Genomic DNA, 23,375 nt, shown 5'->3' with positions numbered 1-23,375 from the left:
GGCGGTGAAGGGTGCTCTGGGTCTGTGTGGGCCTGGGAGGTGGGAGCCTCGGCACGGCATGCTAACTATGACCAGTTATTTAGTTCTTACTGTATGCACTTTGTACGCTTTCTCTCCTTTTGGCCTCTAAACTACCCTGGGTGAGAATGGCCGCCTCCCATCACAACAAATTCAGAGAGCACTCCATGCTCTTCCCTCAGCCTAGACCCTCGTCCCTGGTTCTTCACCAGGCCAATTCATGGTCATTCTTCCAGTCACCTCCTCAGGGAAGTCCTCCCTTTCCCCGAGGACTACACTAGGTTCTATCTTATGTTCCCACGAAACCCTGCACTCCTCCCTCCTAGCACTTGCTGGGACGTAAACACGGCATTTCTGCATAAACACTTGCTCAGTGTAAGTCTCCCTGCTACTGTCCAGGACAGGGGGCAGGGACTGGCCACCGCCACATCCCCCAAGGCAGCGCCTGGCCTGCAGCAGCCAAGCGGTTATTATTTCACGAGTGGATGGAAAGCTAAGCCTGGATGGGTGGCCAAGATCCTGCAGGTGGTGAAGGTGGGCCTGGGAAGGAACCCAGGTGTGTAATGCCTGTGTCTGCCTTTCTCCCTGGGTTCAAATGGTTGGAGCTGTGTGAAGGCAGAACGGAGATGTAGGGCGTGCCCTGCACGGGAAGAGCACGAGTCGATGCCGCAGGGCTTCCCGGGCAGGGTGCGGTAGCGGGGCCTCAAGTATCTGGCTGCGGTCAGGGTCCCCGGTGCCTTTGGGCTCAGGACTCACCAGAGCTTGCTCTATGAGCAGGCAGAAGAGGATGGCATTGCCCACCTCCCTCAGGCTCTGGAACACGTCTGTCTTGAGCTCTGCGTACTCGATAATGTCCTTCAGCTGGTGGTGGAAGAACTCCAGGATCCCTGGGGGATGAAGGCGGATGGTTAGCGGGAAACTGACCCTGCTCAGCTGACCAGCAGTCCCAGACCTGAGTGGGAGAGCAAAAAACCAAACCCATGTCTCTCTATATCTGGGCCGAGGGTGAGATTTCTTTCAGGGCTCAGTACTAAAGAAAGCTCAGGAGGCTGGCTCAAATCTTTTTGGGAGCAAAACAAACGCACACAAATACAGCATCCCTGGATCTCTCCCAGCCCCTCCACAAACTGATAATGATCCTGATGATGGAGGAATTAACATTTATTTATAAATGTTAGGTATTGTGCTAAGCACTTTTCTACAACCATTCATTTGATACTCATAAGAATACCATGAACTGGGTACTTTTACTCTTATTTTCAGATGAGGCTCAGAGAGGGTAGGTGGCATGCCCATAGTCACACAGCTAGTAAGTGGGGCAGCTGGGATTGAAAACCAGAGCTTTCGAGTGCAAGCCCTTTTCTCTTCTGAATCACACCCACTCAGCACCTGACAGCTTCGTTTTTAGAAAAAAACACCCGGCGCCAAACTCACAGCCTCCATCTTTCCCCATTCCCCAGGCCCCAGATTCAGTCCCTGTGCCATTCATTCTCAGGGAAAGAAAGAATGATTTCTCTGCCCCGAGGCAGAGTGACAAAAACTCCCGTTTCCTGACTCACCTTGGAAATGTCACTTGTACCATCACCTGCGACACCTGCCTCCCACCAGTGGGCAGATGGAGGCAGGGATCCTAGAGGTGCTGAGTTAGGAAAGACCTTAACAAGCAGACTGTAAAATGCTCCCACACCTGCTGTCCTCTCTAGCCCCCTGCAGTCCTGTGAGGCAGGTCCAGCACGCATCCTTTACCTTCACCGGGGAAGATGGTACTATTGCCCGGAGGGATCAGAAATGGGTCAAGGCTATCTAGCTAGTGGCGGAGGCAGGACGCAAACCCAGTGCTGGGCCAGCCTGTCGGCGTGTTAGAGAATCGAACATTCCCAGGAGATGGCCAAGGCCCCTCCCACCGTAGGATGGGCCTGCATTATTTTCCTATCACTGCCCTCTGCCCCGGGAGCCCCATCACCCACCTGGGGAGCCATACTCGTGCCGGGGCAAGCGGCATATCTTGGGCATCACCTCGATCAGTGTTTTCACGTACTGGAGAATGGTTCCTTGGAGCTGACAAAAGAGGGCAACATGTGTGAATAATCACCGCTGCTGTAGATGTGCATCTCTGGACTGAACGCTGGGCTACTGGGGTGTACGGGGTTCTGCTGCGGCCTGTGGGCAAGTGCTATGGACGGAATATTTGTGTCCCCCCAAATTCATATATTGAAACCCCATCCCCCAATGTGGCGGTGTGTGGAGACGGGGCCTTCGGGAGGTAATTAAGTCCCGAGAGTGGAACCTCATGATGGGATTCGTGGCCCTGTAAGAAGAGACGAGAGAGAGGTGAGGACACGGTGAGAAGGCAGGCATCTACTGTACAGTCAGAGGAGGGTCCTCACTAGAACCCACCCCCCCATGCTGGTGCCTGGATCTTGGATGGCCAGCCTCCAGCACTGGGAAAAATCAACATTTGTTGTTGAAGCCATGTAGTCTGTGGTGTTCTGTTATAGCAGCCTGAGCTGCCTAAGACAGGAAGGCACGGCTCCTTGGGAGGGGGGAGGAGGTTCCCTCCGAGAGGTGGGACACAGCCCCATTCTCCTTTATACAGAAAAATGGGCCTTCATGAGACAGAAAAGAGAGCTGTCTCAGTCCCCTAGGCATACAGACTTCCAGGAGGGCAATTTCTAGGCACGGGGTCTTTCCTGGGGTTGAGGCGCTTACAGAGGATCCAGACTAAGAGCTAAAATATCATGGGCCAGAGAGCTGTGGAGAATGAGGCACATTAGCTAATTTAAACACAGAAAATCCATAGGTCTATCCAAGGCAGACACCTTTAATCCATTATATTTTTCTGTTTAACTCTGGATTTCGCTTCACAGTCTCTAACAACTCATGGCTCTACACGGCTGTTACCAGAGGACTGGAGTTAGCAGGTGAATGCTTTTTCCTATTTCTGACATGGTTCTTCACCACTTCATTTACTTCTCTTTTGTCATCTCCAAATTTCAGGAAAATCTTGTTTAAAGGTTTCAGCTTTGCTTCAGCAGTGTTATGGGGAACTAACTAAAGGTTCTGATGGTCATACTTGGGGCGGATATAAAATTCTCTTGAGGCCAGTGCAGTATTGCAAGTGTTTAGCAAGAAATCCCAAGGGAAAGAGGCATGGTGATTGATTAGAGATGTCTGCCGTGAGCATTGGGGGGGGTGCGTGGGAATGGCGACATGCATATCATGGATTTGTCATGCTCAAATTAAAAAACACTGCATGGGAGGAGAGGATGAGCAGTAATCAGTAGGCCCTAAAGGTCCAAATCAGGATTGCTGACTTCAGTTATCAAGTACAATGAGTGAGCTCTGCATCAGAAAATGAGAGGCAAAGCCACAGGGTCAGAAGGTACACAGAAATGTCACAGAGCGCTAGGTAAGAGTAACCCAGGGATAAGCGCACAGGACTCCTGGGGTGATTCCTACGGACAGAGCTGAAGGCATGCCCCAGGCCTTATTGAGAAGGTCCTTCCTTACCAAGCTCTTGACGATCTTCAGCAGTTCCTCCATCACCACCGCGATGCCCTGGTAACCCAGGAGTCTGCAGATGGTCTTGAAGTGGGGGGGCCCCACGAAATTCCTGTAGGAGCTGTAGATGTGGCTATAGGCAATGTTGAGAGGCTGGAAGACAGACGTTGTAGCAAAGTAAGAGGCTGGGAAGTAAATGAATGCCGGCAGGAGTCCCGGGGGAAGATTTTTTGCTGCTAAAAGGGACGAGAACCTGACATTCTCCGCAATCTCTCACTGGGGACCCCTACGAATATGTCTGCAAGAAGATGGTCATGGAGAGAGGTGTGGTCAGTGACCGCAGGGTGGCGCAAAGGACACTCCATGAATAGTGGTCCCCGGCAGAAGAGGAGGACAGGCTTCCAGGCAAGTATCTTTTTTACAGGCACTCCTGCCACCGATGAACTAGGACTCGGACAAATTGAGGCATGGGGTGGTGGTAAAACAGATGATTTTGTTTTTCTAGAGACATCTTTGGTACTAGAAACTGGCTGGAAGAACCGTGTGAAAACTCAGTAGCTGACTCAACATTGTCTCCTTCTACTTTTCCTTGTCTCCATTTATAACGGGTGGGACTCAGGAGACCTGTGCTGAGTGCCTGCAAATCACCAAAGCTCTTTTGAGCCTCAGTTTCTTCATCCCCCATGAAATGAGGGTGTTGGATTAAATCAGGGGTTTCATAACTTTTCAAAGAGCAGTCCAAATGAAAGGTGTTGTGGAAGCTGGTGTGGGAAAGAGACAAAAGCAGAGTTGCTCTGTTTGGCTGCTGGTTGGGAGCCCAGGGCCCTGGCCACTGACCGGCCACCTCCATTGTCCTCTAGACTCCATGACACACCTTCACCGAATTCATGGAATTTAAGATCTTTCTGTCTGGGAATATGTGACTAAAATATAGGGCCCCAAGTTGGTCTCACTTGGTTGGTGAGTTACAGTTGACTTTATTTTTGAAATGCTGCTACTTACAGAACACCTCATGGCAGGCTTTGTGAAGCCCTCCATGTGTGTTCTTATTCAATCTTCACAACACACACATGCATACAGACAATTCTTAGCCCCATTTCACAGATGAGGGGACTGAGGTTCAAGGTGGTAAGGAGCTTGCTCAAGGTCACACAGTCCTTAGATAATTAAGCCACGACCTGAATCCAGAGAGGTCTGATTCCAAAGCCCACGTTCTTCACCTCAATATATAATGGTGGGCTTTGGAGGCTGAATTCTATTGGAAACCATACCTCGTTTTTTAGATAAAGCGTCACTTTGAAGCTTAGTTCTGAGTGTAGTTTCCTACCTGGAATTGTAAAAATCTTCTACATGGAGTATGCAAATATATAAAAACCACATCTGATATTTTATTAGCGGGAAATTTTCTATTAGTTGGCTAATTAGAAATTCTACATAAATTAAATAGGAACTGTAATGATGCTTTTGGAGGATGTAAGATTCTCAACTCCCTTTGGAGCCATTGAAGGAAGATTTAATTATGTTCGGTCTAGGCTTTGCAGTAAGTATGTTCTACTATATATGAATTCTAAACTTTACAACTCAAGTATCACATTCATAGTACTCTCTAATAACAAGGATACATGAAGAATACAATTAGAGTACCCACTAATAATAAGAACTCGTGAGGAATCAGAACACCCCTGCATCCAGCAGGTTGAATAATATCTCGTTTGGTAAGGTAATGCCTACATATGGCGAGGCTTGGAATGTGAGAAGGAGCAGCACTCTGCACTCAACACTGATGTGCCGTCACAGTAAATTCTACTGGAACCTGGGGGAGGGATATCTTCTACGTAGTTACTAGAGATTTCTAAATGTTATGAGGCAGGGAAGGCTCATGTAGGGAGGGAAATGTAACTGATTGAAACGTATGATGTTCACTGAAGTCAATGTTCAACAAACCCTGGAAGTATATGAATGAGTCGTTGAGTTTGATTCAGCCAATCATGGAACCAGGCTGGGCACTTTCTGTGTATGAAAGTAAACCATTTCAGTGTCTCTGTAATAGGCCACCTATTGAACAGGGCTGGGACAGGGTGAGGTGAGATGCTCTTTCTCCTAAGTGAGTGCATCTTAGCTCTGGCCCTATAATCAAAGCCCTACTCTAGTATTCTCCTGTTTCCAGCATTAGGGATGAGGAGTATATAGCAAACACCATGGCTGACTTCTGGTTGGAGAAGGAGACTGATGAGAAAGGGGCAGGAGAGAATTGTCTAGGTTATGGAAATGTCCCACCTGCTGCTTGGGTTGTTGACTACACAGATAGATGTATACCTTTCTCAAAACTCATGAAACTATATGTACACTTATGATCTGTGTATGTTTTGGACTGAATGGTTGTCTCCCCTCAAAATTCATATGTTGAAATCCTAACCCCTGCTGTGATGGGATTAAGAGTGGGACCTTTGGGAGGTTATTAAAGTCATGAGGGTGGAGTCCTTGTGAATGGGATTAGTGCTCTTGTAAGAAGACAAACAAGGGCTTGTTCTCCCTCTTTCTGCTCTCCATCTTGTGGGATACAGCGAGGAGAAGGCTATCTGCAGACCATCAGGTGGGTCTGGGCCAGACACCTGATCTGCTAACGCCGTGGTCTCAGACTTCCCAGCCTCTAGGCAATAAATAAATGTTGTTTAAGCTACGCAGTCTATGATATTCTTGTTACAGCAGCCTGAACTGATTAAGACTGTGCAACTTCCTGTATAAGATTATAACTCAATATAGAAGTAAATTTAAAAAACCCACTGGGCCATACCATGGCCAATTTACTTCCCAACATTTGTTTTCAAAGATTAAAAAACAAAACCATGATTTGAATTTTCTCCTGAAAAGGGCTGCCGCTCAAGCCTGCGCAGGAACAAGGGAATGACGACCTGGCTGTGCTAGGGGCATGTGACAGAGCTTACTGACTTCTAGAACCATCTTATCATCCCCCCACCCACACCAGGCACTCTAGACCTCTTCTCAGAACCCAGTAAAGCTCTGATCATTTCTCCTTCATCCCTTCTCAAATATCTCATGAAAGGAATTTCTGAGCAGCAGGGCACTTTCAAATGGGTATCCCTGAAGGGCACAAAAGCAATCAACTACTTTTTTTTTTTTTTCTGTCTGATTCTCTGACTTTTTTGTCTTGCTTTGTCTGATTCTAGAGGATAGACTCTGGGGTGGGTGTATCTGAGTTTGAATCCTAGGTCCACAAATTTACTAGCTAGATGATTCTGAGCAAATTACTTAAACTCTCTAAGCCATGGTCTTCCCTAAGTAAAGATAATAATTTGAACTCCAATGGGATTGTTGGAAGTTTATTTATTTTTATTTATTATTACCTTTTACGTAGGCTCCATGTCCAGCATGGAGCACAATGTGGGGCCTGAATTCAGGACCCTGAGATCAAGACCTGAGCAGAGCGCAAGCGTTGGGTGCGTTGGGTGCCTGGGTGGCTCAGATGGTTAAGCGTTTGCCTTCGGCTCAGGTCATGATCCCAGGGTCCTGGGATTGAGTCCCATATCGGGCTCCTGGCTCAGCGGGGAGCCTGCTTCTCCCTCTCCCTCTGCCTCTCTCCCTGCTCATGCTCATGCTCTCTCTCTCTCTCTGTATCTCTGTCTCTCAAATGAATAAGTAAAATCTTAAAAAAAAAGAGTTGGGTGCGTAACCAGCCGAGCCACCCAGGTGCCCCTGGGTGTTGGAAGTTTAGATGAGATAACACATATATAAAGCCCTGTGTGTGGTGCCTGGCACATTGGATGCACTCACTGCAATTAATATTCCTTCATTTGATAATTTGGTAAGTGAAGACGAAGAAAATACAGATTCTTGGTCAAATATCCCCCAGCAGCGTTGGCTACAGTCACAATTCTCTGAATGTGGAGAGGGGAGTGCAGGTGTGGGGTACAATTTTACACAACACATGGCATGTCCCATGTAGGGATGGGACAGAGATCATAATAGCTGGGACTAGCTGATGGAACACATCAAAAATGCAGATTGTGCTCCATATTGACAACACTAAAAAATGGGAGCTGTCCAACAGACTGTGTTGGGCAGAGGCCCTCGCGGCTGCCAGTGTCCCAGTGGAGGCTGAGAAACAGTGTTGCTAGAAGGGAGGCTGGCCTGCGCTCAAGGTTGGATAGATGTGCTTACTCCCCTTCAGAGCTCCCGGCTGCAGTGCTGGCTTCCCGGGAGCCCCTCCTTAGCAGTCTTAACCTTCACTCCCACCCAAGGAGCTTCCAGGGCCAAGTCTCCCTTAACACGTGTGGCGAGTGCAAATAAAAATATATTCCGGTAGATGGAAACTGTTCGGCAGCCTCCCCTGTTCTGGGCCGAGAAGAATAATTCTGGGATTGTTTTACCACACACACAGGGGTGTAAAGAATTCCTCTTACACACCCGCTCAGGGCACAGAAGGGGCCTCTTGTTGAGGTGCCGACATCAGGCTTGGATTTTGGTCAAGACCAGAAATTTAGGCCTCCGGCGATGGCCCACACTCAGGAAGGATCAGCATGAAATGAGCAGAATTCAAGTCCTCCTAAGTGAATAAGCTCCCCTGACTCCCCTCACCCCCCAAAATATACCAGAGCCATGCAAGAGGAAGCACACAGGCATGCTGCAAAGTGCATGCACACACACACCCCCGCAGGGCACCCATCTGACCTGCTGGCTCAATAGGAGGCTGGGCCCTATTGAGAAAATGTGGGAATATGGGAGCCTGGCCATTTTCTGAGGTTTGGCAAGGAAAAACAGGAAGGCAACAGGACTTGAGACATTGGAAACTTGCTACACATCTCTTATACCGAACCGATCTTGCTGACTCACATAAAATCCAACCGGCCTGCCTTACAAACTAATCATGTACCCTATTTAGGATTTCTCACTTCAAATCAAGCTTGTGTAAATCCATAATGCGCAAAATAGCTAACTTTGTGAGATCTCAAGAAATAGTCCTGATTCAGAAACTAGAACCATATTTTTAATACGTGACATAGATGTGCATTTTTATTTTATTATTTTTTTAAAAAGCAGGACAGTATTTTAAGGAGAGAAGATAAGGTGAGTTTGATCTGGCAGATCCTGGGCCCTGTAATGTATTATTATATGGATTAAAAAAAAAAAAAAAAAAACCTCTGGTAATGTATACATCACATAAAAGTGACCATTTTTATCATTTTTAAGTGTTGTATGTGGACTTTTAAGTCCTCAGGCCTCTACCTCTCACTGATAGTAAACACAGCCAGCCCCTCCAAACAATGAGGCCTGTTTATTTGGCAAACTGAATTTGCAAGCAATCTGCATCTCTGCTTTCTGGAATCACAATCCCTGTTTTCAGAGATCCCAAGAGAGTTAAAACTGTTTCTAATTTCCTATATTAGTTACAATTTCTCTAATGTTCCTTGAGTAATCTGAATCCCATCAGCCCAGAGACACAAACATGGCCCCCTAATTCAGGTTGAATTCAGGCTGTAGCTCAACTCTCTGAAATCCCTGCAGGGCAAGAAGACTGAGAAATGAATAAAACTGCAATGCAGGCCTTGTTGGGAGAGCCCACAGGCTAAGATGGGTTAAAGGACTGATAAACCCTGAGTTACAGGTTCAAGTGCATCAGTATGGCTTGCTAACATTTCTGTCTGTCCCTTCCTGATATGTAGTGAGCCGTAGGCCGGGTCTCCAACATCTGGGGTCCTTCCTGGGCTTCTCAGCTCAGAGGTTGAAAAAGCCAAGGGAATTGTTCTAGAGACCTCAAGAGTTGATGCTCCTCCTTTTCTTGTCTCATGAATAAAGACAAGAGGAGAAGGCAAGAGGGAGAACAGGAACCGAACTTCTGTTCAGCGGTATCATACCAGTACTATAATACCTAGAGATGCTAAAAGTTTTGGAAGAAACCGATGTCATCACTTTTTAAATAACCTGTACCCATACGATGATACACAAGTATGTAATGCTGCTCAGCTTATGAATAATTCCTTCATCACTACCCAGGTGTATTCATTTTCTGTGGCAACTATAACAAATGACCACAAATCTAGTAAAACAGCAGAAATATATTCTCTCATAGTTCTGGAAGCCAGAAGCCGAAATCAGTATGACTGAGCTAAGATCAAGGTGTCAACAGGGCCATCCTCCTCCAGAGGCTGGAGGGGAGAACCCATTCCTTGTCTCTTCCAGCTCCTGATGGCTGGGTTGTGGCCCACCTCCCTCCAGTCTCCTGAGATGTGTGTAACCTCCCTCTGCCTCCCTCTTACAAGGACACTTGTGATAGCATTTAGGACCCACCCTGATAACCTAGGATAATCTTCCCATCTCATGGTTCTTCACTTCCATCTACAAAGCCCCTTTTTCAGATAAAGTAATGTTTCCAGGTTATAGGATTAGGACCTGATATCTTTAGGGGGCATTACGAGCCTCCTACACCACGTAAGGCAAGGTACAGCAGCCCCACTTAGCAGAGGAGGAGTCTAAGCGAAGAGAAACACAAAATGCTATTTCACCATGCGTACCAATTGCCAAAATAACAAAAGTCTTCCGGACTGGTGGATCAATAATGCTGTGTAGTTGGGGGGTGGTGCCATGCAGACAGGAGAAAGGGGGGGGCACAGCAGAGCCAGTGGCGCTGATGGTGGTCTTGTCGGTGGGGCTGACGCAGATATCCCTGGGCAGGCCACGGTGGGAAGTGCTGGGAGCAAGGCATGGACCCAGCTGAGAGGTACTCAGCTGGATGCAGCAAAGCACTGGGCCCTAGGTCTTGCAGACTATGACTTAATGGAGAAAGCACTGCAAGAGTGTGATGAATTTCCCTGAGGTCAATCTATGTCAATCTATGTCACCTGGAAGGCAGTTTTATGATAGACCCCATATAATTCACTTTAAAGAATAATATGTTTAAAACTTAGGCTCATATACTAGTTTCAATTACTGGACCAGTTGTGAAACATTTTTTGACACTGAGTGTCGCCTCTAACCCTCAGTGACAGAGCTCTTGGTCAGGGGTACGTGGACTCTAGGCTCTAGGGCGGGGAGAGGAAATAGTCGCTGAATGCGTTTCTCCAGATGTATTCGATGGTTTCCCTGCTTCTGCTGGCTGCCTTCCGGTGGTTGGATGTTCTCTCTGAGGTCTTTTAGTTCCTTGTCTGTTCCCATCATTCCGGAATCCACTAAACTGTGAAGTCCTGTCTCTACTTCTCCGGAGAAGCTGAGCAAAGGTGAGTGTTCCTGTTGACTTGCCCTGATGGGAGAATGGCGCAGGGCAGGAGCAGCGAGTCAGGGAGGCTGGCCAGGAGCTTCAGCTCTAAGGACCACAGACCAGGAGGTGGCATGGCTCTGCCAAACCCCACTTCGTGATGATGGTCAAGGTAATGAGCCGCTGTGAGCCTCAGTTTCCCCCTTTGCACAATGGTGATAAGAAGCCTACCTCAAAGAGTTGTTGCCTGGGTAAAGTGACAAAGCACAGGTTCTCAAGTGCTTATTTCTGAGTTGTAAGGTTTGACTGCTGTCTTTGGGCTTTCTGTATTCTATAATTTATATACAATGAGCACATACATTTTTTCAAATAACAAAGCTGTTTTACAAAAGAAAAAAAAAAAGGAAGGAAGGAAGCATCATGTAGGGTGCAAACCCTGCCCATTACAACTCCTGGATGAAGCTACAGTCAACTCGGGAAATGGTTCTGGCCCACTGACCTTGACTTCTGAAGAGTAACGGCTGTTCCTAGGCCCAGCACTTACAGAGAGAGGCTCATCTCACGCTCCAACACTATTAGACAGAGATTCTTGATATTAACCATGGGATAGAAAAGTGAGGGGATCTGCCAAGGCTACACAGGCAGGATTTGAACCCAGCCTTGGGGTTTTAGGGCCTGCACTCTGAAGGACTACTTTCTCCTGGGTGCCGGTCAGCTTTGGGGCCTAGGAATGCCCCAGGAATGCCCTCACATCATCCCTTTGCTGCCACCTTCAGGAAGGGCTGATCTCTGGCAGTAATTTACTAGTGGTGCAAGCCAATCAGGGCCTTCCCAGGCTGCCAGCTGAAGAGGCTCCAGCTTGGATACCCTGCAGGAGGGTCCTCCCCGAAGGGGGAGAGAGAGTGAGTCTGGCTGGGATGCGATCTCCTGCGGCAAGTGACCTGGGAAGATTTATCTCACACCCTGAGGGCTGCCCTGGCTCCCCTGGGTGCTGCTGGTGGACGGTGATGGCCCAAAGGGGCAGGACGCACCCAGCACTGCGAGTCGGAGACCTGGTTTCCACCCCTGGCTTTGCCACCAATCAGTCGTATGGCCTGAGGAATGCCATCCCCTCTCTTGGGATCTGGGAAATAGGAAGGCTTCCAGGCCTCACTCTCATTCTCTCAGTGTCTCAACTTCTCAAGTAAAGAGCTTAGTGTTAAAAATGGCATCCAGGAGCATTAAAAATAAATTCCCATTTTCTGTGGCAAAGGCTTGAGTTCTATCTCGTCGCTCCACAGGCCTCCTGAGTCTGGTATTTTTATTTCCCTCAAAATAACCTTTTCAAAAGGCACCTGCAAACTACCACACTGGCCTTTCTGTGGAGAGGACACTTTTATGTTCGGCAGGGAGTTGCCGTTAGCACACATCACAGCAGAGTTTAGACAGGCCCCCAGGAAGACCTGATGCCATGGGAAAGCCACAGAGCAAGTGTCTAATCAAGGGACATCCCGAGACGCCAAGCCTCACAGAGACCCTTGGCCAGGGGAGGGTCTGTGGCTCACCAGGAAACTCTTCATAACTTTTTGATTATCACTCATGTGAATCACAAGGAGACTTTCATGGGTTCACTTGGATACTTTGGCCAAGAACCAAGAAGAGAAAAAAACTGACTTTTAAAAGCACATAATTTGTGTAAAATAATTCAGGTCTAAATCTGTCTGGGCTGGAGCTGCTATCACCAATTTCCACAAACTTGGTGGCTGAAGATGACAGAACTTTATTCTCTTTATATTTCAGACATGCTCTGTGATGGCCCCAATAGTGATGGCAACAAATTCTTTCAAGGTTGAGGGGACCAGGAAGCGGCAGAATCTCAGAGGCAGATACACCTTTGTGGGAAATGGAAGCAGTGTCAGGATTCCTCAAAGAAAAGGAACTTTGGGGACCATCCAATCCAGGAATAGTAAGCAGTTTCCACTTCCGGTGTCAACCCCAAGTGATGGACTGGTAAGCAGTTTCTTGGGATGCTTGTGTTTCTGAGCCCAAGTGGAAGGAGTGCTGTATTAGTTTTCCCTGAGCCACTGTAACAAATTACCATAAACATGGTGCATTTACACCGTAATAGCTCATAGTTCTGGAGGCCGAAGCCTCAGCTCAAGGTGCTGGCAGGGCCACGTTCCTTCTAAAGGCTCCAGGGTAGACTCCTTCTTTGCATCTTCCAGCTCCAGGTACCTGGCACTCCTTGGTTATGGCAGCATCATTCCAACCTCTGCCTCTGTCTTTACATGTCCCTCTGCGTATAAACCTCCCTCTCCTTTCTCTTATAAGACACCAGTCGGGCGCCTAGGTGGCTCAGTTGGTTAAGAGACTGCCTTCGGCTCAGGTCACGATCCTCGAGTCCTGGGATCGAGACCTGCATTGGGTTCCCTGCTCGGCAGGGAGTCTGCTTCTCCCTCTGACCCTCCCCTCTCTCATGCTCTCTTTCTCTCTCATTCTCTCTCTCTCAAATAAATAAATAAAATCTTAAAAAAATAAAAAAAGACACCAGTCATCGGATTTAGGGCTCCCCTTAAATCTAGGATGGTATCATTTCAAGATCCTTACCTAATTCAATCTATAAAGATCCTATTTCCAAATAAGGTCACACGCTGGGGTTCTGGGTAGACCAGAATTTTGGTGGATGCTCAGATCAACCCAGTGCCAGTGCTGGTTCAGCAAGCCTGACACGGGTTCAGGACTGAGCAGGGGCAGTAGTCCTGCTTTCCATCTGCCATCCCCATCTAGCCCAAGCCCAGAGCTTTATAGGTGATGGAATTGAGGCCCAGAGAATAAAAGACTCCTGACCAGGGTCATGTAAATAGAGAATGACACAGGAGACAAGAATGAAGAAAGAAGGTGATATAGAGGTGGGGTAGGGGTGGGAATGGCTCGGGATAAAATTATTATTTTAATTGTGGGATAACTGAGAAGGGCATCTTTGCATTTGACCATTGTCCAAAGAGGGTCTAGATGGGGCAAAAAATGATCACCAGCCAATTAGAGAGAAAATCTGGCAGCCTTGGAAGAATTAATACCTCTGAGGATCAGTTTGCCGGAGACTGTTCGCCTTTTTTTGGCCAAAGGAATGAGAGCTCCGCTCAGTGGGCAAAATCCTTTCCAGACTGGTCCCTGAAAGCATCGTGCGTACAGATGCCTGCCGGTTGCCATGGTGAATGATGCTGATCTGAAGAAATGAATAACGTGAGCGTTGGGGGCGACAGTGGGATTACTCAGACAGTGGCGAGAGAGGCGTCAAGGAGAGCCCAGAGCAGAGGAGGGGAGAAGGCTCCATTCCTTCAGCTTTGGTCCACTCTGTCTGCCCCTGCAGGCTGCGTTCTAACCAGATCCACCGCGAGCATCAGGTAAGGGACATAAATGGCTCTTCTTGGAAATGGAAATGGTTTTTCCTTTCACACTCTGCTTGGCGGAGGGCCAGGCAACGGCAATATGAATAGCTAAAAATAGGGGGAATTTAGAAACAGAAGCAGAGAAAGAAAAGCAAATAAGGGAGACTGATCTGGTCCCCAAAGCTGAAGATGCTGCCCCAGTGTCTTGCCAGAAAGCTCTTAAAAATGTCTGCTGTAGAGAACTCAGTCTGCAAAGACAGCCAGCAGCAGATGCGAAGCAAACAGGGGAAAAGATGCAAGAGAAAGAAAAACCCCAGGATTCCTGATCACCCCTGATGGAAGGGCTTTACAAAGGCCATTGCCTCTGTATTATAAGAAATGAATTAAGCTCTTCTCATTGTGGTCAGAAGTGTTTTTATAGGGATGGGACCGGTGGAGGGGATGGGGGAAGTCATGAGAAGGGAGACTGACGAAGGGGGCGCAAACACTCTCCTTTGCAATGACCTTCCCCGGAGGGGTCTGAGCACACCTGTCTTGTCCCTTTCATTCCCCATGTTTCTGGGAAGAAATTTCCAACCAAACTGAAGGGAACTCTTCCCCTTCCTGAGCATTTCAGTTCACTGTCATCCTTAGAGAAGAAAAACAAGGATTGAAAAATCGCTCAGTGCTGTGCATCTTTCTGCAGCCCACCTCCTCTAGGGAAACGGCCATGAAAATAGAAGGTCGGAGGGAGGCAGGGAGGAGAGAGCGCAGCTTGTAATAGAAATCAGTTTGGCTTCACATCCAGTTCAGGTTAAAATCTGGCTGATGGGTTTTTACTGGGTCATTAAAATCTAAAACGCAGGCTTCTGCATTTCACGTGAGACAGGAAGGGCAGAGAACAGGGCTGGGTGAGACCCGTACATGAACAGACACACAGGCTGAATGAATATGGCTGCCCCTTATTTTTAGATCAGGGGAAATTCAGTGGAAGGGAAACTCTCTCTCTCAAAGAGATAGCATTTAAGAGAAACTAAAAAGCTTGAAGATGGTGCTCTCTTACCAAAGCGGGAGGGGTGGTAATCTGAAGAGGGCTCATTTGATTTGTGGAAAAACAGCAACCGGGTCTTAGTGCCAGCACCTCATTTTGCAATAACATGCTGTAACTAAACCCAGCAGCCTTGCATTTGGAAATGTAGCAGTTAAGTGGCTTTGAGTCTACCTGTTAGCTGAGTGACCTCAGATTGCTCATCTGTAAAATGGGGATCTAGCTCAGAGGGCCTGATGAAGACTAAGGGAAATTTGTTACGGTATGTGAGCATCTAGCATGACACATACTAGATGTGGCATAGCAACCACTCACTAACGGTTGGTGATTACTATCATTATTAACACTCACAGTACCAGAGGTATTAAGTAGCAGCATTTATGCTGGTATTAGGAGCTGATTGCCTTGACCTACACAACTAATTTCCTGGGTACCTTTGGCCTTGAACAAACAAACAAAGAAACAAAACATGAGCAGAGGCTTTGGGGAGAAATCAGCTGCCAAGGAGTGATGACGCAAATCTCCTCTCTCATGGGCAACAGAACTGGGAGGCTAAAAAAGCAGTGGGCAGAATGTTCTAGATGACTGAGCTCACAGCACTGCGAGCAGAAGGTCCAGAAGGGATATTGTAGGTGACATAACTGTCTGACTTGGAGGTCGCAGAGCCGTGGTGACTCATGTGGGCACATTAATCGGGTTATCTGATTTCTTTTATGGCCTTTCTTCATTTTTTAAAGGCTTGGAAACAATGTTGTATCTAAGGGATCGGAGCCAGGGCAGGATGAGGCTGGGGGATGTGAGGCCTGCAGGACACAGGCTTTGACACGAGACAGCCCTGATGTGAACTTGTGTTCTGTTATTTCTTAGCTACTCCTTCGCTGAGTAACGTAACCTCTTTGCCCTCCGTTTCTTTGTAAAACAGGGGCAATCTTAGTCCCCATCGTGAATGTTCAATATACGGTGGTTATGAATATCATACATAAATGCTTCAATAGGGGATGTCATTTTCCACTTTGATTCTGGTTCTAGAATCAGGATGAACATCGAGGTTGGGAACGTCTCTCATACAGGAGCCATCATTTCCTGGTCGTCCTCAGAGCCCTGCCTGGAGGACTATTACCATATTATGTACAGACCCAACTGGAACAGCATCTTCTCCGGCTATCTGCGTTACAGCTTCCACCACGAGGAGAAGGTGCCCCGAACAATCAGCTCCGTGGTGCTGGAACACCTGGCACCTTCCACTCTCTACTTCCTGTGCATCAGCTGCAAGAAGGCTGCCTTCCCCTACAGGCACTACTGCACCATGTTCCATACCCTGGATAAGAGTCCACTGGCGGCCGGCAGCTCCCTGGTGGACCCCCAAATCTCCCTGTGGGTGTTGATGGCCATTCTACTGGCCTGCTTCACAGCCGTCTTAGCTTTCATCTGCCTCCAGTTCTGGTGCATCCGTTGCCACGAGCCTCGATGGTCTTACCGAGCCGGCCACATGGAGGAAGCCAATGGGTTGGTGAGATGGCCAGAGGAGGCCCCCGCACTTGGGCAGAGAGAGGAAGACCTGCAAGGGCTCCCCCTGGTGGAAATGCCACGCAAGAACTCCGGCGCTGAAGCAGAACCAGAAGCCGAAGGGGAAGCCAACGAGGATGATGCAGCTGACCAGGATGCCGCCAATCAGGATGTTCCTGACGTGGGTGCCTTGCTGAGGGGCGGTGGTGGTGATCATCCTGCCATGCTGCCTCATTTTAGGGAGTGAGAGGTAGGGAGGAGGCGGCCCGCGCGTTGTGTAGCTTAAAGCCCTCCATACAGTAGATCTTTTGTAAAAATGTGTCCCTAGACCACCCATTTGCCTCCCCTCAACTGTCAGTGCTCTTGTGGATCATCCGGGTTGGATGAATGCCCTATGACAAAGCTTCTCAAGCTAGAAAGCATATACCCCCATGGTATGCCAAAGGAGAAACATGGTGTCTCTCAGGAGTGTCCATTTAGGGGAGCCCAGTTAGGAATGAAAAACATTATTTTAATGTTAAAACAAACATGAATATATTATGGCATAGAAAGCAAAATTTGCATGACTTAATAAAACACAGTACTTCGAGGAAACTTTTGAGTTGAAGATGGGCTCTCCTGGTTATGCTTTCAGTCAGCTGAGGCAGACGTCCAGTCCCCTCTGCTGTTGGGGGGACTATTTTGGAAAGATTGAGAAGCCTTGCTCCACAGTGTTTTCCAGCTTTCGGACAATCACATACCACCTCGTACCCCATCTCCATTTTGTTTAAACCATAGACTATCTTTACTATTATTAACAATATTTTTCTTTAAATCGACTCATTTTTAAAACTTAAACTTATCTTAAAAGACAGACTTATATGACTCCATAAATGAAAAACCAGCACCCTCCTGCTATAAGTAGAAGAGACATAAGAATAAATATAATGAAAACAAAATAACATTAAGTTTGACTTAGATTCTATTGCCTATTAAAGACTCTGAGCTTAAGGTCTGCTCTCTTAGCTTCGATAAAAAAAGAAAATGGAAAGGAGAAGGTATTAAAGACATATAAGCATCAACATAAATGTGTCTTTCTCCTTGTTATAATCACAAGGTTTGTAAGAGACTTGGAAAGGGAGGTGTTGTTCTTACTTTGTGAGTCAGAGTCATTCAATGACATGTCTGAACTATCAGAAATGCTGGCTCAAAGTGTCCCTTGTGTTGAGAAAGCTGCCTTGACCAGACTGGCTGTCCTGGAGAGGACATCTACACTGTCCCAGCATCATCCCAAGACCTTCTAAGCCCACCTGTAGGCCCAAGTGGTGGGAGCTCATTGGTTCACCACACTTCCCAATCTAGGGCTCCCCAAACTAGAGGAGTACCTTTGCTTATATGTATTCAGTGGTTCTTCTGAGTCCATCTGTGCTTACTTTTTGAAAATGGGGTCAAAGGTAGCCATTTCTATTCCATCACAAATAAAAATGCTGGCTTTGTTGTGGACACGTTCCGCTCTTACAGTGGCATTCTTCCCCTTCAAACCCACAGGGTAAGAGATAGATCTCCTACATCTATCATAGTGTTGGTGAGACTCTGTCAACACTGCCCCCTGTACCCACCATGGGTGTAGAAATTCGAGGAGGGGAGACATGATGTCCGTTTTAATCTCTGATATATCCCCAGCATGCAGAATCTAGCCCCATGTCTGGCTTATCGTGGGCACTTCATAAATGTCTGTTTAATGAATGGCAAAGGACCGAAGGTCTAGAACAGGGCACCATTTGAGAGGCCTGGTTAGTGTTAGGATGTGTATTGGGAACAAAGCGGCAAAGAGATGGGAAAAGACCTGTCTCTCGGCGCTAGCTCCAGCCCTCTGGGATTTCCTTCAAAACTCCACCTTCCCAATTGCTTCCTGCTTGCAAAACCCTTGCCTTTCTGGAACACAAAATCCCAGAATCACACGACCATACTGCAATGAATCAGCTGAGCAACAGGAGGAGAGAGGATGAAGATGAGAAGCCCCACGCACCTATGTCCCTGCTCACCTCAGTGAAATCCCCCCAAATAATTCCCACCCAAGAACCACCCCTGCCGGGTCTGCTTCACCCCCATCCTGGCTAGCTGTGCACAAATAAAGATAAATATACTCACAGTTGTTTCTGCCTGGATCTCACTGCTGTCTCTCTATCTCTACACCTTTTTACTTTTCTGATTTGGGGAACACTTTTCTAATTGCTTTTGCTCACTAGTCTTAGGAGTAGCACACAGGCAAGACTACTCACCTTGGATCCATAGAGGTAATAAGGCTGGACGTTGGCGGGCTTATCTCTTTGCGGTTCTTGGGTGAAAGGAATGGCAGTTCGAACAAAACTAGTAGAGGAAAAGAGAACGGGCGGGAGTTAACTGGGTCCTGAGAGCATTCTTCATGGGACACAACCTAGCCGGAGCCCTTCCTGACCAGGTGCAACCCCAGTGTTTCTAGGTGGTTGTCTATAAAGGTACTAAACTCTTATGACATACACCCATTCATTCACCTACTGTCTCCTTCCCATAGGTGGGAAAACCGTAGTCCAGATTCCCAGGCTAGCCTCTGGGCTATGGCCGCTCACAAGGACAGTAGGCAAGAAAGACAACTGGCTGGACCTGCAAATGGCCTTCTCTGGGGCTCTGATCCTTCCCCCCGCCCCGCCCAGGTTGGCTTCTTAAGAGCAGGGTTCCACAAACTCTTTCTGTAAAGGCCCAGATAGCAAGTATTCTCAGCTTTGCAAGCCAGATGGTCTCTGTCACCATTACTCAACTGTGCTGGTAGCGTGAAGTGCCCATAAATAACTGTAGATGAATGAGCATGGCTGGGTTCCAGTAAAACTTTACGAATTTCAAATGATTTTTCACTTGTCATCAAACTATAATTTTTTGGATTTTTTCCCCCCAACCATTCAAAAATGTCAATCGCATTCTTTGCTCCTGGGTTGTACAGAGACGGCTGGCAACAAGATGTGGCTTGTGGGCGATGGCCTGCAGACCTCTGCTCAAGAGGATTCAAAGTCCCAGATCTTTACAGAACCAGAAGTCTGTCTTGCTAAATGTGTGGATTCAGGCTCATGTGTGGTTTCCTCCCAGGCCCTTCTATTCATTCAGCACGTATTTATTTAATACTGGTCGTGAGCCAGGCCCTGAGGGTACCGAGAGGACCGGTAAACACATGCATGTTTGTGTAACCTAATGTACTTGTTTTGTGGGTGAATACATCTCCCATCCTCCATCAGGTTTTGAACTTCTGTGAGGATAAGGGATTAAGTCTTGTCCTCACCTCGGTGCCTGACGCAGGGCTCTGTGCACCCTGCAGGAGACATACGCCACTTTGTCATGCATGCGTGTGCCTATTTTGCACAAACGTATTCATGTATGTGGATACTGTCCTAAAAGTACCATCTGCTCATAAAGCACCATGTGTGCTCCTAGGTTGGACTATGGAGTAGCGCACAGCCAGCTCCTGCTTCCTCCTGGGTCCTGCGCTATCTTTCATGGCACCGCCTCTTCCCATGGGCTCCACCCTCACCATGCACTCTCGGCTCCTTGGAGACTTTGCCTGGAATATTCTTCTCCTGTCTTTTCACCTTATTTACTCCTATTTATCCTTCACATCTCTGCTCAAGCATTACTTGTCAGAGGAGGAAGCCTCTCTTGAGGTTCCCATCACTTCCCAGGCCGGATCAGGTGGTGGTGTTTTCTCTCTCACGACTGGGGCTTTCCTCCATCTCCAGATTCACTCTTTCCATTTTTCACCGGCATCCTCCTTGCCTGAAGGCTCTCAGAGGCAGGCTTGTTCATGGTGGCATCCCCGCCTCCAGCACAGAGCCTCCAACCAGGAGGGACTCCACGACACGCCTGTTACAGGAAGGAACCGCTTCCCCGGCCCCCAGCCCACCCCAGCCCCCTTTGCACAGGGACTCCCTTACCGGTTGGTGGACCCGTTGTAGCAATAGTTGGGGAGGAAGTCGAAGTTCAGCTCCCAGAAGACGTGGAGGGTGATGCGGCCGTACGGGGCGGACACGTTGTGGTTGGCCTCCCGGAACATGGCATCGAAGCTGTCCAGGGTCATGTGCTTACACAGCAGCCGGTGCGTGAGCCGGTTGATCTCTAGCAGCCACTCCAGCTCCTGCCAGAGAGAGCCCACGGCTGCTGAGGATGTACACATACACCTCACACGCCCCCCACGCGCCCCGCTTCTTCTTACGGATTCCTTTCATGCGGGGGAGAGCCCCTCAGACAAGCTCCCGACTGCCGACACGGAGACTAGGCCCCCGCGGTGGCATGTGACAACGTGCCCTTCTTCAGAGGAGGAATTCCCAGACTGTGCGGAGGAAAGCTGCGTGCCTGCTCTGAGAAGGGGGCCACAGACCATGTACGATTGCCTTGTCTGGACCCCCTTGGGTGGAGAGCATGCCTGCTTGCTTTCCAGTCTCCATACTGGTGAGGAGAAAGCTTGCTTCTCAGTGTTGCAAGTAAACAAAAGGAAGGTGTGACTGGCTGTCATGAGAGCTGTTATCTCCGCCGTGCAGAGAGCCATCCTAAGAGTTATCACTCGCTTAGGACTTACTACTAGGTCAGACCACATGAAACTACTGGTTTTTAGGTTAAATACCATTGAATATGAGTAGTTTCATGTGATTCAATTTAATATACGCCAAACTGTATCTTCAGCACTTAATGTGTCTTAACTCATTTAATGCTCAAAAAAACCCTTACTTTATGCATTAGAGAAACTGAGGCTTGGAGAAGTTGAATCACTTGACTCCAAATCCAGGAAGTTGGGCTCCAAAGTCCATATTCTTAACCGCTGTATACTATAGGAATTTTAAAACTAGCTGGGGGCACAATGCCCCCTCCTTTGGATTCCTCCTGGGTCTGCCAGTCACCGGGTTGCTTACATGTTGGCAAAGGTGCAGCTAAAAGCCACGGACCGAGGACTCACGTGAGCTGTGGGCCCTGACTGCTGGGAACCCTACCTTCAGGCAGAGAATGGGAGCAAAGTGGACAATATGCAGACACAACAGGTCACTGCATTTGTTGGCAAGTAAAAGGAGAGTGAAACCCTTTGGGCTGGCTTTAGTCCCTTGCCGTGCTGATATGAAAAAGAATCAAAGCACAGTCTTGTGCAGAGAGAGAAGCCATCCCTCTTTGTGATGCTCTAGGACACTCCCATATTGTTGTGGTCAAGCCCTCTTTTGAGATGGGTATGATGGCCCCTGTTTCATAGAGGGGACAGATGAGGCTCAGAGGGTGAAGTAACTTGCCTAAAGTCACACAGGGAATATAGAACACGGTTTAGTGTGTGATCCCAGGTCTTCTGATGTCAAGTCACATGTGTTTGTGCCTCTATGACAGAGCTGCCTGGACTAAAGAAGCAATTTGCTAAGAGAGCCCCTTGAACAGTAATGATGATCAAAGTAAAGATGGTTTGACAATATAAAAACTCCACGAACACTGGCAAGGGCAGTTGACCAGAGGGTGGCCAGGAGGCGGGACAGCCAGAGGGCCAGCTTTAATGGCTGGGATAGGGAGCTCAGGTGTCTACAGTCGGTCATAGGGTGCGGCCCCACACCAGGGAATCAATTTTACTCTCATCAGCCACAAGGCATCCCTCACGCTGGTTGGGGCCTAGAGTGTGGCCAGGTGGAGGCCCCAGACCATGCTTCCAATCTTGGAGCTTTGTCTTTCTGAAACTCAGATGCTATGGCTCTAAATTGGGGGTGCAGAAGTGGATCGAAGCTTGCAAACTTCAATGGCTGCAGAGGCCAGCCAGCTCAGGGAAGAGACACGGGCAGGAGCGGGAGGGATTCCTGGGGCTGGGCTGTCTGTGGCAGAATGTCTGCCCAGAGACGGAGGAGCTGCTACTTAACTCCATAGAGTTGTTACCTCCTCAGAATGGGCTCAGTGATGACAGAGTTCACAGTCTTTCAAAAGAAGGTCAAAATCTGGATTTTAATTCTGGAATGGCAGCTGGAAGAGTAAGTTTCCAGTCATTGTGCACCATGAAGTAAATGAAGGGCAGAAATACCGAATCACCTCTCTGCTTCTGTCTCCTAGGGCCTACCCAGGTGGACTATTAACTTTGTGCCCATTCACTTCAGATGGGTAAAAAAAATGAATGAAATAAATTAAATGGAATAAATGCCAATGATTTTATTTCTAAGCTCCCTGAGGAGTCCCATGGCACACTGAAGTGCCATGTTACCAGGAAGATAACTGCAAGCGAAAAACCAGGGAATGTTCTGTGATTTTAACAGTCTCACAAATGTGTGTCGGCGTTTACAGGGAGACCGAAGGAGGGAGTTCTCAACGCTGCTGATGTGGGGCCGCTGGAAACACAGGTCCGCTTCTCCTGCCATACAACAGTACCAAGGTTTCTGACAGGTAATCCAAGCCCTGTTTGGCCTCAGCCATGTTATTCCGACCTTCAAATCATAAGAGGGCACTTGCCCCTGGGATGCGGAGCTCAGTGCATCAAGCCTGGCGAGGTTGAAGAGGCCTTTTGAGTGGTTCCGGCGCCTTCTGAGAGGGTCTCAGTTTCTACAGTAGAGTTGGTTTACTGGGGGCAACGTAGAGAAGCAGAACTGGGGAAATAAAACGCCTAACGGGGCAACTTCTGTGAAGGAGTGGAAAGAGCTCTTGATGGGGACCGGAAAAGCTGAGTGTCGGCCACACCGGACTGCTCACCAGCGCTGTGGCCCCAGGCAGGCGAGAAGACCCGGGTCTCGAAGTC

The 23,375-nt window shown here is 48.1% G+C and overlaps 2 protein-coding genes across 4 annotated transcripts in view; one reads left to right on the top strand and one right to left on the bottom strand.

The window, feature by feature from the left end:
- Positions 1-23,375, bottom strand: part of CYFIP2 (cytoplasmic FMR1 interacting protein 2) — a 124,861-nt gene that overhangs the window by 36,827 nt on the left and 64,659 nt on the right. For all 3 annotated transcript variants that reach the window (XM_036096233.2, XM_078066791.1, XM_078066792.1), the window contains 5 exons: positions 20,569-20,768; positions 18,892-18,979; positions 3,529-3,672; positions 1,986-2,076; positions 775-905 (listed from right to left, as the gene is read on the bottom strand). In XM_036096233.2, coding sequence (XP_035952126.2) covers positions 775-905; positions 1,986-2,076; positions 3,529-3,672; positions 18,892-18,979; positions 20,569-20,768 — 654 coding nt within the window. The remainder of the gene's footprint in view (positions 1-774; positions 906-1,985; positions 2,077-3,528; positions 3,673-18,891; positions 18,980-20,568; positions 20,769-23,375) is intronic.
- Positions 13,980-16,877, top strand: FNDC9 (fibronectin type III domain containing 9). The gene is made up of 2 exons (XM_036096235.2): positions 13,980-14,112; positions 16,154-16,877. The coding sequence occupies exon 2, from the start codon at positions 16,161-16,163 to the stop codon at positions 16,875-16,877; it is 717 nt and encodes a 238-aa protein (XP_035952128.2). The 5' UTR covers positions 13,980-14,112; positions 16,154-16,160.

This window comes from Halichoerus grypus, chromosome 2, assembly GCF_964656455.1.
Source record: "Halichoerus grypus chromosome 2, mHalGry1.hap1.1, whole genome shotgun sequence".
Lineage (NCBI taxonomy): Eukaryota > Metazoa > Chordata > Mammalia > Carnivora > Phocidae > Halichoerus > Halichoerus grypus.
Note: the sequence above shows the minus strand (reverse complement) of the source record. Positions and strands in the feature narration are given on the sequence as shown.